At 49.7% G+C, this 13,152-nt stretch overlaps 5 protein-coding genes and 2 non-coding genes across 7 annotated transcripts; 3 read left to right on the top strand and 4 right to left on the bottom strand.

Annotated features, from left to right (window-relative positions):
• Positions 1–174: 174 nt before the first annotated feature.
• On the top strand, positions 175–944 carry LDX57_010646 (uncharacterized protein; the record flags this gene model as incomplete). The annotated part of the gene is made up of 2 exons (XM_046092389.1): positions 175–429; positions 483–944. The coding sequence occupies 2 exons, from the start codon at positions 175–177 to the stop codon at positions 942–944; spliced, it is 717 nt and encodes a 238-aa protein (XP_045948367.1).
• A 209-nt stretch (positions 945–1,153) lies between these two features.
• On the bottom strand, positions 1,154–1,855 carry LDX57_010645 (GNAT family N-acetyltransferase; the record flags this gene model as incomplete). The annotated part of the gene is made up of 1 exon (XM_046092388.1): positions 1,154–1,855. One exon carries the CDS (start codon positions 1,853–1,855, stop codon positions 1,154–1,156), a length of 702 nt encoding a protein of 233 aa, XP_045948366.1.
• Positions 1,856–2,710: 855 nt separating this feature from the next.
• LDX57_010644 lies at positions 2,711–2,821 on the bottom strand. The gene has a single exon. It is a non-coding gene; the product is annotated as a tRNA-Leu (tRNA).
• A 357-nt stretch (positions 2,822–3,178) lies between these two features.
• LDX57_010643 (aromatic ring-hydroxylating oxygenase subunit alpha) lies at positions 3,179–4,504 on the bottom strand (the record flags this gene model as incomplete). The annotated part of the gene is made up of 2 exons (XM_046092387.1): positions 3,179–3,604; positions 3,669–4,504. 2 exons carry the CDS (start codon positions 4,502–4,504, stop codon positions 3,190–3,192), a joined length of 1,251 nt encoding a protein of 416 aa, XP_045948365.1. The 3' UTR covers positions 3,179–3,189.
• Positions 4,505–8,087: 3,583 nt separating this feature from the next.
• LDX57_010642 (uncharacterized protein) lies at positions 8,088–9,765 on the top strand (the record flags this gene model as incomplete). The annotated part of the gene is made up of 5 exons (XM_046092386.1): positions 8,088–8,207; positions 8,270–8,531; positions 8,584–8,775; positions 8,876–9,270; positions 9,346–9,765. The coding sequence occupies 5 exons, from the start codon at positions 8,088–8,090 to the stop codon at positions 9,763–9,765; spliced, it is 1,389 nt and encodes a 462-aa protein (XP_045948364.1).
• Positions 9,766–9,980: 215 nt separating this feature from the next.
• Positions 9,981–10,055, bottom strand: LDX57_010641. The gene has a single exon. It is a non-coding gene; the product is annotated as a tRNA-Val (tRNA).
• A 506-nt stretch (positions 10,056–10,561) lies between these two features.
• On the top strand, positions 10,562–11,879 carry LDX57_010640 (phosphotransferase family protein; the record flags this gene model as incomplete). The annotated part of the gene is made up of 2 exons (XM_046092385.1): positions 10,562–11,116; positions 11,175–11,879. 2 exons carry the CDS (start codon positions 10,562–10,564, stop codon positions 11,877–11,879), a joined length of 1,260 nt encoding a protein of 419 aa, XP_045948363.1.
• Positions 11,880–13,152: the final 1,273 nt, after the last annotated feature.

Here is a 13,152-nt window from a genome sequence, read left to right as displayed (position 1 = left end):
TTCCGGTGACCATTTGTATCATCTCGTCCCGGCGGAAGCACTGATCGTATGAGCCCCTTGTGTATGACCTGTTCCAAAGGCTAACATGTTACAAAGTACACCCATCCCGATCACAAAGTTCCTAACAGAGCTCTTGAGCCCGACGGAACTGTTTTTCTGTCGGGATTTCAACACATGGCTATCAAATATGGCACTCTGACAGAGGATCTCCCCGCAGCACCTTGTGGATACGTAGTCTCCGAGGACATTGAGAAACTGAAAAAAGCAGGATCACTGCTCTGGCAGGCATGTAACGAGGCTTCGGATGCTATCGAGGTTATTGTCTGGGATGCGAGCGAGGCGGAACCACAGGGACATATTCCGCTGGCGTTGGAGCGGACCGGCGTGACTGATGAAGTCAAGAGTCTGGTCCGTGAGATTCATGATGAGGTAGCTCTCCTTCTCTCCACGGTACCTTGAAATTCAAAGGCTAACCAGTACAGACGGAATCTTCCTGGTCCGGAATCTCCTCCGACCTTGAAATTATCCATCAAGGTCGAGCGTCGTCGCACGCTGGTTCAAAAGACTCGTACTTCGCAACTATGGTTTTCATTAACAGCGAAGTACGAGCGCTTGGATATTGGATTCTCAATAATATACTCAAGACGGCAGAGACCCAGCCCCATTTCAACCTGGAGCACCTAATCAGCATGTATAGGGTGTTCGTCCCCACGCCGACGGAATTCGTTGGCTACGTTGGCGCCAATTTTCTCTGTTCGGTTAATAGAAAGATTGAGGTTGTTTTGAAAGAGATGATTGAGCAAATGGAAGATCAGCAGGCTGCTCGAGAGGATTTCCTCGCCTTAGTGAGTGCGTTGGCACGGTGTGTGAATATGTTAAATGCCCAGAATCTGCAGCTGTTTCCATGGAAGCATGGGAGTGAGTATCCTGTTTATGTGGATTGATTTGGATTTGTTCAGTCTTTTTTTCGTTCATTCTCTCTCGTCTTCGCTATCTCAAGGCGTAACGAATCTTGAATGTTTATAGATTTAAATCTCTTCTTTCAATGCAGTGGTCCGCTCAAGTCTTCTAGTATCTTTAGCTATACAGTGACACCCTAACCAAACACATCTAGACAGTCGTAGCAAGCCCGGGCAGTTCTATCGCATTGACATCATAACACCTCCTCTGCTTTCTGCGCATCCCTCCCCATAACAACCGACGTAAACACACCCCCCTCCTCGATGCCAAACTCCGCCAACGGAATCTCAATCGCCCCCAACGGGGCAAACCCAAACTTCCGATAAACCGGCATCCCCACCGCCGTCGACTCCAGATACGCCTTTCCCCCATTCCCGCGCCGATCCAGCTCATCAAGCCCATACTTCAGCATCACCTTGCCCACGCCGCGGCCTTGATGCGCCGGGTCCGTCGCCAGGAAATCCAGCACGAAATCGCGCGTCGGGTCGACGAATTGCCCGCGCAGTTTCGTGATTTGGCTTCCGAAGAAATCCATGAGTTGCTTATTCGCATGCGCGGGGAAGGGCACGTTTGGCGATTTCGACGGTTCTTCGCTATTTTGGCTTTCCTGCGGCGTGGATTCTTGGTGCTGGTCGTTGCTAATTGGGAATTTCCACCGAGCGTAGCCGACGATAGACGCGTCGCCGGATAAACTCTTGTCGACGACTTTGAGGGATGTGATGGTTGGGTCGCGTAATTTGGAGCGTAGGGATTCGTGCATGTACGCCTCGTAGCTGGATGCGTGTTCTCGTGGAAACATGAGTACGTGGAGTTGATCTGATTCGAATGCTTGGAATATGATCTCGTGGATCCGCGCGGTGTCCGCTTCCGTGACGGGGAGGAGTTCCAGCGTCATTGTGAGGTTGGAAGTGTGTTGTAGATGAAGCGGTTTATTCTGGCATATGTTTGAACTCTAAAGTTTCGTATTTTTTTTTTTTTAGAGAAGTTGTAGGGCGTGGAGAGCGAATCCGCGTATGACGCCACTGTGTGGGGCCATGAGCTTGAGGTTTATCATGCTCGGAATGAAATGACTGTGAATATTGAGAAAGGGAAGCGACTATGTAAAAGAAGTCCAATGTTGTGGTATGGTCTACGATCTGATGGACAGAGTTCAAATCTCAGAACTGTGTACAGATTCATCAAACTCTATAAGTTGCGTCAACAGCTGCAATTCAGTGCATATATGCAACATCACGCCCTCGGAATGGTTGCCGGAATATGCATTCATGACAATGCTCGGAATAAACGGAGTCTGGTCAAAATGTATTCCGATGTCTACTTATGCCGCTATTTAATTTTTTTTTTTTTTTTTTTCCAATTTAGCTCTGGCCTGATGGAGGTGGAATATGGATACAGCTCGGAAACTCCGAACATGCCTCTATCATCCCTTTCGGAATGTCGGAATGGAACCCGGAGTGGCCGCTCAATCAATGGCAATTTTTTACCTGATGGTGCTCTGTTTGAGCGTACTGGCAAACCCCTGGGCTGCGTGCAACTATTTGACAACCTCTTCCTTGTCTAGTGTAAGTTCTGTAAGGCCGAGTGTTGTTATGTTCGACTATATAAAAATGCAAAATCCCTACAAGAAGCATGGACGACGACGTAAGAAAAATTAGCCCTTCAGTGTCGCAACTGCCTTAAAATGTCGTCTTTGAGCACAGCCGCCCTCGCCCGTGCCGATTTGTGTATCGTAAAAAGATATAAAAAGGAATGACAAGAGTGGGATTCGAACCCACGCCCCTTTCGAGACTAGGAATATTCGTATGAATATGTTAGGTCAGATACCTGACCCTAGCGCCTTAGACCGCTCGGCCATCTTGCCCGGTTGATGAAAACTGCGGAGAGGTTTGCATACATGAAGGAAATTCACTTGCTGTCGAACGAAGTGTCACTAGGTCTAAACCTAAGAGCCCTAATCTAGAGTTATTTCGAAATCCAAGAATGTTGATTTGTTGTCGGACAAAGTGTCATTGCGTGTAAACTACAGCCCTAATGTAGAGTTGACTTCGAAATTCAAGAACAACTTATGAAAGAATGGAGTTCGTGCTAAATTGAAAGAACGACGCCAAATCTAACTACACATTATGAAAGAAAGACCCAAAAAACAAAGCTAGCTCAAATCGCAGGACTCGCAAAAAGAACGTCCGAGGAAAGATATCCTGAAACTAAACCATAAGTCCGCCAAACCTCTTACCAAGCCAGAACTTCCTTCTGCGCTCCACAGGCCAGTCCCGAACAAATCTCCTCATCCTGCTCACTGATCTTCGCGTCAGAGGGCAATTTCGGCCTGGCGGGCCAAACCTGCTGACCCTCGTCCTTCTCCCGGTTGAAGTGTTCCGTAATGACCTCGCGGACCGTGCTTTGGAAGAAGAGCGGCGCCTTCTCGTACGTAGGGTGCAACTGGCCGTTGGTGAACACTCCGCGGTCAAGGTTCTTCTGCGCGTTGTTGCAGAGAACTTTGTCTTCACCCATGACGCGCGCGTACATCTCGCTGATGAGTTTGAAGTCGGCGTCGGACGAGTTGCGGTTGCGGTAGATTTCGTAGTCCATGGAGGAGCTCTTAGGGCCCTTGGGGAGGAACTTCTGGATCATGATGAAGTGTGGTCTAGGGTTTGTTAGATCTTGCTTTTGTGGAAAAGGTAAGGGGGTGGAGGAGAAGGTGAACTTACGACACGACCATGGCAGATGCAGGGAAGTAGTATGTGCTTGCGGTGTAAAGACCCTTTTCGATCTGCTGTGGCGTGGATTCGCAGTGGTGCTGGATATGTCCGTCCTTGGTGTCGCTGCCGAAGGAATCAAGGTTAAGGAACTCGGGAATATCCGCGTGTGTAGTAGGGCAGTGGTAACATTCGTTGAAGTTATCCGACAAGATCTTCCAGTTGTAGTCGCCGTCCAGCTTATAGGTATGGTCGAGATCGTAGTCGTCAAAGTTGTAGTGCTTGTATCGCTCTTGCGTGTCGACACCGTCGAAGTGTTCTTCCCAGGAGACTTCAGGTGTCTCCTTCGCATCCAAGTTGATCCAGATGAAACCGTTCACATCTACCTTGACGTGGATGGGAAAGAGGCTGTTCTTGTCCTTGTCGAAGTCAAGGTCTTTGTATCCGGGAGCTTTGGCCAGCTTGCCGTTAAGGCCGTAAGACCAGCCGTGGTACCGGCAGGCCACGATCTTCTTGTTTCCTGAGCCCTCCTCTTCGATCACCGGGTAGGCGCGGTGTCGGCAGACATTGTGGAACGCGTTAACGTTTCCCTGTCGGTCACGGATGACGAAGAAGTCGAAGCCCGCCATCTCATAGCGCAGCCAGTCACCAGCCTCCTTGATTCGGGAGCTGTGGGTGAGGAAGATCCATCGCCTGGAGAAGATGGCGCGGCGCTCGAGGTCGTACATCTCTGGTGAAGTATACCATGATGCTGGCAGAGCGCGGACGGGGGCGTCCTTTGCAGGCGCCGGGGCTGCTTCCTCCCCTTTGTTGGAGCCGAAGCGAAGGTAGTGAAGCATAGAAGACATTGTGATGTCTGGAGGAGAGATAAACACCAAAGATAATGTGTTCGAGGATGATTGAGGATCTGATGATACGATTCTCAAAGCCGTGGCAGTGACGCTTTTTTATGCCCATCCAGCAGCATCGCGGGGAAACCGTGGAGATAGGCTCATGTGGACCATCTTGATAGCATTGTTACACAATCTCTGGGTCCTATCGTGCTGTTCCAGACCGCATCTCATGATTCTTTCCAATTTGGTCACCTCCATCGTGCACTGAAGCCCTTTGTTCGATCCACCAGACTCGTCCAAAAACTGGCAGGTGAGGATACAGCTTGTCTATGAATGGCGGATCCATAGTTCCTTCAAGCCATCAAGCTAGGGCTGTCCCCACAAAACCTCGTATCTTGTTGATGCCTAACCCCGCATCCGCGTCCAGTTCCAAACGGTTCTCATTTTTCCTACCTGATTTGGGTTTAGTCTTGTGTCTTGTTCGAGCTTCTCAAGGATAAGGTCTTTCTATGATTTGCTAGTTCAAGCGAATTCGGTACGCTAATGCAGGTCAGTATCTCTCGTCTCGTTTGATTGGCACCAGCTATCCAAAATAGGCAAGGAGAATGAGAACCATGAGACAATCCGGGGACTAAACTAGTCATCCTTCGATCAGTCTCGCCACTAGTTCGGCGTCCCTGTATACACTTCATGCTATCTTATTCCAGAGCCTATTACATTGATTTCCCCTTGCTCTGATCTACCTGTAGTGGCGTTATCTCTACATGATCTTGTAGTTTAGAACATTTACACTTAGGAAGGATTACGAGTGAAACTGACGAGGAATAGGATTTAAAGGTGTAGACAGCCGCCACCCCGACGGCCAACCCACAGTTATCCTCGGAAAGCAAGGAATGACGCCCACGACGAGGTCTGAGAGTAGACTTCTCCGAAAGGACTCCGCACGATGACTTCAAAATACTAGTGACTTGGAGAACATCTTCTGAGACCGATACGAATCCTGCCGTTTCATTCGCCATGCGTTTTATTGCCAAATCCAGTATAAAATCCCCAAATGATAACTATCAGGAATGGCATTCATTACATAAGCCTTGAGAAGCGGGAGCTGGCGGGAGTGCGATAATCATGCAGTTTTGGCTTGGAGATTGGATATGGATATCTCCACGCGCAAGGGGTAGCAGACATGCACCGACATCGAGGATTGGTTTTACCTGAAGTGTCAAACTGTTCCTGAAATTAGGCGTGAGCAGATTGTATCTTGGCGATAGTAGTGGCAAATGGGAAGAGTCTGAGAGTAAGCATAATTCATGCATATTCCGGATCGAGTTTCCGCTTCCAGATAATTGATCCCGGACCAAATATGCCCAACTCTGCTGATTGAGACACTGGATAGCATTCCTTCTCTCTAGTTCGATCCTACCACACATCTTCGAATATGTTCTAATACCACTGTCGCCCTCGGCGCCCATTCCAAGGCGCTTTCACATTCTACCTGAATATCTAGCCTTTCGCAAAAAAGCTCGGGCACCGCTCGGTAAAGCATTCAATAGTAGGTTTGAATATCTCCAACCTGTCCTGAAAGTTTACATCACAGTCAACTAAATCAAAACTTTGGTGGTAGTCACTTACCCATTCTCGATCAAACCCGGCCGTATCACGAAACATCGAGGTCCTTCGCCCCCGGGAACCGTATAGATCGTGCACCCACATCGCTTGCAGAAACACTTGTCTTTCGAGTATCCACTTACGGTATCCGGTATACTAAACGTAGCCAAGCGGTCATGGGGGTCGAATATGGTGAATTGGTCGGTCGGGAAACTCGCGGTCTATAACGGGAATAGCAAGAATAAGCGCTCCGGAGGAATTCCAATTCCCCCTATCGACCTCGTCTCGATGCGTGCGTGGTCTAGACTCACAACTGACAAGGGCCTCCCGCTCCGAGGGCGCAGTGGCGACAGTAACAGCAATATACGGCGGTTGGTAGGCCCTCCACGGTGAAGCTAATGTCGCGGCATAGACACGCGCCGGTGTGTTTTGTGGCTGGTTCCATGCGTAAGCCCGGCCTGAGCAATGAGGCGGTTCAACAGTGCGATTCACGGATAGCCATTCATGGAAGCACGCAATTCTTGGGGATTCCACCCAGTCGACGGTTTGGTTGGTCCGGTATCTGGTATTTAAGTTTTACATTTCGTAGTGTTTATGGTGAGGACGCCCGGGGATCTCGATGATCACGACTGAAGAGGGCACTCGCATATTATTGCCGTTCCTGTGGCCCTGGTGGTGAGTATAGGATCGCAAGGTCGCGATTTCTGCCCCTGGCGATTTCAGTAAAATAACAAACCCCAACGGATGAAAGGAGCACGACAGCCCCTTGTGGAAAGGAAACTAGTTTCCGAAACACTAAGTTCTTGAAATTGGCCATTAAAGCTCCATAAAGCAGCCCCCGTAATGAATTTGTAATGCGGTCAATATCTTTGGGATGATAACCGTACAGATTCACAGAATCCCATAATGCAGACGGGTCCACTCTGATCAAGATAATGCAGTATTATCAGCATGTCACTTATGTTGCGTTTCCCTATCGCTTTCCCGCATGCTGATCCTGCCTGATATCATTCAATGACACATTCTTGCCCGGATATCGATCAACAATCTTGTTGGTTTGTACTTGAAACGCATCCAGGGCATTTCTTGTTTTCAGATGACAGGAAGTTCGGGTGATGTAGTCATCGCTGTCGTAGTAACTAACTTAGTGCCAACGCACTTAGTCATAGTGTTGTCAAGACATTCAACCACTCAAAAGCATAAGCAAGCAAAACGTCACGCCTGATTTGCCCACCGGCAGATATGCAGTCAGGATCCCTGCCGGGCCTTATGCCCAACTTGCTTTTTGGGATCAGCAGCCGCCGCAGCAGCCTCAGCCACCCCGCATGCTAAACAATCGGTCATTGACCAGTGGGAGGCGAGTGAATGGCGCTCCACATTCCATATCCGGCCAACATTCCCGGTGATCTCACCAACGTTGCCCCTTCGGCTTTAGCGGCGCGGGGAGCCCAGGTGACTTCTTGTGAGGTTTCCTCTCGTTGATGACGTCGGGGATCTTCATAGGGAACACATGGTTTGATTCAACCTGTCGTTGCGGCATTTTTCCGGTGCGGGCTGTCAACATCAGCGCAGTATAGTCTTCTATGCTTCGATTTCTAGAAAGCCGGTCACTCCCGACGCCTGCAGCATGACGGCAGACGGCACGAATCTCCGCACCGGAAAACTGGCAGCAGGCGGCGACGGGAGATAGGATAGCCGGTGAACAGAAACGGGGTGAAACAGACTGTCTCCACCCGCGGATATGGGGTTGATTTTCTCCACTCAAACCCCCGCACCTTAAGCCCGATGGAGGGTTAGTAGTAGCCTAGCAGTAGCAATAGATGGTGGTAGCAGCGAGTGACTGGGTGTCCCTCGGGGGAATTCCTGAGGACCGCATTGGGCTGTTTGCCCGCCGGTAGGAGACCCCAGGAGGGCCTATATAACGATCCACTTTTCCTACTGCCCTGTTCGAGAAAAGTCTCAATTGACCTCAATTCCTCCCTAACTCGACACCATGACTACTACAGACCCGTCTAAATCGAAGAAAGAGGACCCCGAGATCCCTGGTTATGAGGATGCTACTCACGATGCCGTGTTCGGCGAGATCACAGAAGAAGGACCTAACTATCGTAATGTGTGCACAGGGAAACGCTGTCTTCATACTCAATTGCCCCTGGTGTTCTAATCATGATCTAGGTGGGCTTTCTGGGTACCATTGTCCTCATGATGAAGACCCAAATAGGCCTGGGGGTTCTATCCATTCCGACTGCCTTTGATACCCTCGGCATGGTTCCGGGTGTGATCTGCCTGGTCGCCATTGCTTCCATCACCACCTGGTCTGAATACGTGATTGGTACCTTTAAGGTCAATCACCGTGAAGTGTACAGTATCGATGATGCTGGAGCGTTAATGTTTGGGCCAGTTGGCCGCGGAACCCTCGGAGTTGTATTCAGTCTTTGTATGTATCCTCAATACCAGAACACAACGCAACCATACTTACCATTGAACAGTCTGGATCTTCATCACCGGCTCCGGAATACTCGGTATCTCAATCAGTCTAAACGCAATTTCAACGCATGGTGCCTGTACGGCCATCTTTGTCGCCATCTCCGCCATTATAGGCTTTGCCCTGGGCAGCATCCGAACCCTCGGACGTATAACCTGGCTCGCATGGGTCGGACTCCCCAGTATCCTCACCGCAAGTACGATCACATTCCTTCCCCCCTTCCTGACTCCTCCAGCTGCCGTAGACACAACGGCCTGTAGAACCATCCTCTCATACATACCTCTCTCCCCCTGCAGTTCTGATCGTCACCATTGCCGTCGGCGTGCAAGACCGCCCAGCCGCAGCGCCCAAAACCGACGGACCCTGGGTCTCCGACTTCAAGGTCTTCGGCAATCCCTCCTTCACCGAGGCCATCTCGTCCGTTTCTGCCCTCGTCTTCGCCTTCTCCGGCACCCCCGGCTTCTTCTCCATTGCATCTGAAATGCGTAACCCGCGTCAATACACCTCCGCGCTGCTCATCTGCCAGTCCGGCGTAACAATCGTATACATCGTTATCGGCGTCGTGCTGTACTACTACTGCGGCTCGTATGTCTCTTCGCCAGCACTCGGGTCCGCCGGCGGCCTCGTCAAGAAAATCTGCTACGGAATCGCCCTGCCTGGGTTAATTGTCACGACGACGATAGTCACACACGTATGATCCGACCCCGTTGCGCCTGAACACTTTAAACCGGCTAACACTTTCCCTTCTCGTTTGACCCCTCAACAGCTCCCCGCAAAGTACATCTTCCTGACCCTCCTCCGCGGCTCGAGACACCTCACCACCAGCACCTGGGTCCACTGGTGTACCTGGTTCGGATGCACCGCCAGTGTCACCATCATCGCGTATATCATCGCCAGCGCGATCCCCGTGTTCGACTCGTTGGTGTCGTTGATCGGCGCCTTGCTCGGCACGCTCATGTGCTTCCAGCCCATGGGCTGCATGTGGCTGTACGATAACTGGCATCGGAAGAAGGACCGGTCCACACGGTGGGTTCTCATGGTTTGTTGGAGCGTGTTTGTTATCTGCGTCGGCTCGTTCCTGATGGTCGCTGGTACCTATGGCTCCGTGGTTGCCATCATGAACTCGTACAAGGAGTCTGGCGGGTCGGCGGCGTTTTCGTGTGCCGATAACTCGAACTCGGTTTGAGTTGTATAGGTAGAGTTCTAGAAATGAGATTATGTGTACTCTATGCCATTGTGTTGGCTGATTCGAGAAGTAGTAATAATGATCGCGACAATGTCATAATTGGAATCCAATGTACGTCAAGTGTTGAGAAAGAAAGGTGACCCGTACCCTTCCTCGATGTGGGTAATCCCTTTCCCGACTCGGGCACTAACACAAAGTGTTCGAGCAAAAAAGGATGACCAGACTGGGGCTCGATCCCAGGACCTTATCGGTGTTAACGATACGTGATAAACCAACTACACCATCCGGCCAATTGATGGAAAAGATCTTGACTTTAGTGCTATATGTTCCCGCAATCAAATGTCTACACCTAATGGTGTCCACGTTGTTTCTTGTCATCTCCGACCTTCTGCCCGAGATACTACGAGCACAGAGGGTATAAATCGTTTCTAGAATGCACTAATTCTACTCACTTGTCTTCGAATGTATTGAGATAATTGCTGATAACATTAACACATTTTGTAACTACGTGTAGCTGTTAACTCCGACATATATATATATAACCATTTCCGATATACTTGGAGATTGAATCTCAATTTCCTGCGCTAGAAATTTATGAATGGCTTAACTAGACGATAGAACCAAATAGCTTCACCGCTTGTCTACACCTCAATGACTGGTTATGTTTCTTGATCAGCGATCTATGTTTCAAGTAATATCACATGATCACGGGATGGCCAAGGCCATTTAGGTAAGGGGGAGGCTGCGCTTGTTTCCCCCCCACCTTTCTCAGAATCCAGTCTGTTGTACAGACGAAATGGACAGCGATAATCTCGCACAAGCGCAGTCAGACCGATTCTTTCAGGTGTGGGTCCAAAACCTACTCAGGAAGTCGCCGGAGCAATTGGCAGGCAAGCTTGCCTCTCGTCACTGTCCTGGTACACCTGTATTAGCCTCGCGGCTCCCAAATGGCGCTTTCAATGTTTGCTATCGTGTCACCTACGACACTGGCCACCGAGTCGTCGTTCGATTTACCGCACTTGGTCGGGTCCTTGCTCGAAAGGAAAAGGTTGAGGATGAGGTCGCCGTAATGAACTATGTTGCTCAGCACACAACGATTCCTGTCCCAAAGGTTCTAGGACATGGCAAGTGCGCCGTTGGGCCGTACATTGTCATGCCTTATATCGAAGGGAATAAGCTGAGCGGATACCTTCGGGACTCGTCCCAGGAGACAGCCACATTGAAACCGAGCATCTCGACATCTGTCCTAAGGAGAGCTTATTCCAGCATGACCGAAATTCTGCTAGAACTTTCCAAGCCTGAATTTCCCTACATCGGGGCCATAAAACAGGACGAATCAGGTGGTTGGACCGTGCAAAAGCGCCCCGCTCAATGTCTTCAAGCAACACCGTTTCAGTAACGCGGCCGAGTATTTCGAGGAGCTCGCTCAGCAGCATTTCTACCATCTCGAACACCAACGCAACGACGCAGTCTCAGACGAAGCGGACTGTCGGAAAAAATACGTCGCTCGCTGTCTCTTCCGTAGACTCTCGCGTGACATATCAACCGAGCATTGCAGAGGACCGTTCCGTCTCTACTGTGATGACCTCTGCCCTGGCAATGTCCTCGTTGATGCGTCGAAGCTTGTTGTCGCTGGAGTGGTCGATTGGGAGTTTACTTACGCGGCCCCGGTTGAGTTTACGTATGCTGCACCTTGGTGGCTCTTGCTGGAGCGTCCGGAGGACTGGGAGCTTGACCTCAACCAATTCCTGGAGCGCTATATGCCCAGACTTCGCACGTTTCTTGAAGTACTTCGGGATTGCGAGGCAAGGAAGATTCAAGACGGATCATTGTTGGAATCTCAGCGACTATCTCCCGCGATGGAGAGCTCATTGGAAAACGGGCTATTTTGGATGTGTCTTGCTTCAAGGCATAGTGCCATGTTTGACGAGATATATTGGGAGTTTATTGATACAAGGTCTTTTGGTCAATTCAGGACGCTTGAAGATCGGATAAGCCTCCTAAGTGCGGAAGAGCGTGCACAAATGGATGCCTTCATCGAGAAGAAGATGGACCAGGCAAGTGAGGGCAAGCTGCTTGTTCATTACACCATTGATGAACTAGTTGATCTATAGGGTTTATTAGTGGGCTCACTTGTGCTATGAGCCGCTACAAATACAACTAAATGACCGTATGAGGATTAAGTAAAGATGGTATCACACATATAAAGTGAGTGCATGTTCCTAAAAAAGTTTCAATTTCGTATATTTGACATTCAAAACTGGTCGCACAGAACGCCTTACAGTTCCCAGAGACCAAGCTCGACATGCGGATAAATTAGACAAGAAGTACGGCTTTCGAGAGAAAAGAATGATCACAAATGTTCCTATGGCTAATCTTATTGCTTCTAATTGTCATCGAACATGAGCATTCGACGGTCCAAATCGTCCAGGGAAGCCCCCCCAAACGTGCGCTTTCTTTCCTCCTTCCCAGTCGGACTATTCCCAGCCGAACTGTTCAACCAACTCAAGTAAGACTGCCAGAAAACCGCAAAGCCCGATGCCGCCAACGATCGAGACTGCGGTCTAACATACGAAAAATTGAATGCTGTCACCAAGGGCCAGTAAAGAAAGCTCCTAGGGATACTGGTAGGGACCGTGTTTTTCACTCGTTCAATTGCACCCCAAAGACCGTCCCCGGCGAGTAGCCCATGAGAAGCAAAGAAATACACATTAAACATCGGAGTGTAGAAAATTTGATTGGCAGCTACTTTGGCGCCCAGGGATAAAGGCAATGAGTTGTAGTTGAACTGCCGGCCTAAGAAGAGGAACCATTCGCGGCTAGGAAGCGCAATGACAAGACCGATGGTGATACTTCGCAGTGAGCGTTGATAATCGAACTTGGGATCGTCATCTCCTATTATTTTTGCTGAAAAGTCACCAACACAGTATATCAACGGCGTAAGGCATAGTTGAGTAATGTATGGTCGTCGGCTTTGAGAGTGTGAAAACCAATCGAGTAGTGGTGAAAGCGGGGTCTGACCCTTGCGGGCAATCGAATTCGAAGAAGTTGTAGTGCCATGAAAAGTAACATTCTGCTTTGCTCGGGCACTTGTGGCTTGAGTGTGGTGAAAGCACATTGGGGTAGGACTTCATAGTTTGGGCCTGCAAATCCATTGAGCCTGGCCTCGTGTCGAAGGAGAGGATGTGAATAGGCTGGGAGATATCGAAAAATTGGCATTGTTAGGGATTTGAAGCAAACGGTTTGGGTGATTTTTGGTAATGCTAGAAAGGGATATGCGAAAAGCCTGTTGGAAGAATTTTTTGCCCAGATGGCATTGATTTCTTATAGAGACCAAATCCGGTACTTGAAAGGTCCGAGAATGGAGCCGGCACTCTCAATGTCCGC

Source organism: Aspergillus melleus (assembly GCF_016097325.1).
Source record: "Aspergillus melleus strain CBS 546.65 chromosome Unknown contig6, whole genome shotgun sequence".
NCBI lineage: Eukaryota > Fungi > Ascomycota > Eurotiomycetes > Eurotiales > Aspergillaceae > Aspergillus > Aspergillus melleus.
Note: the sequence above shows the minus strand (reverse complement) of the source record. Positions and strands in the feature narration are given on the sequence as shown.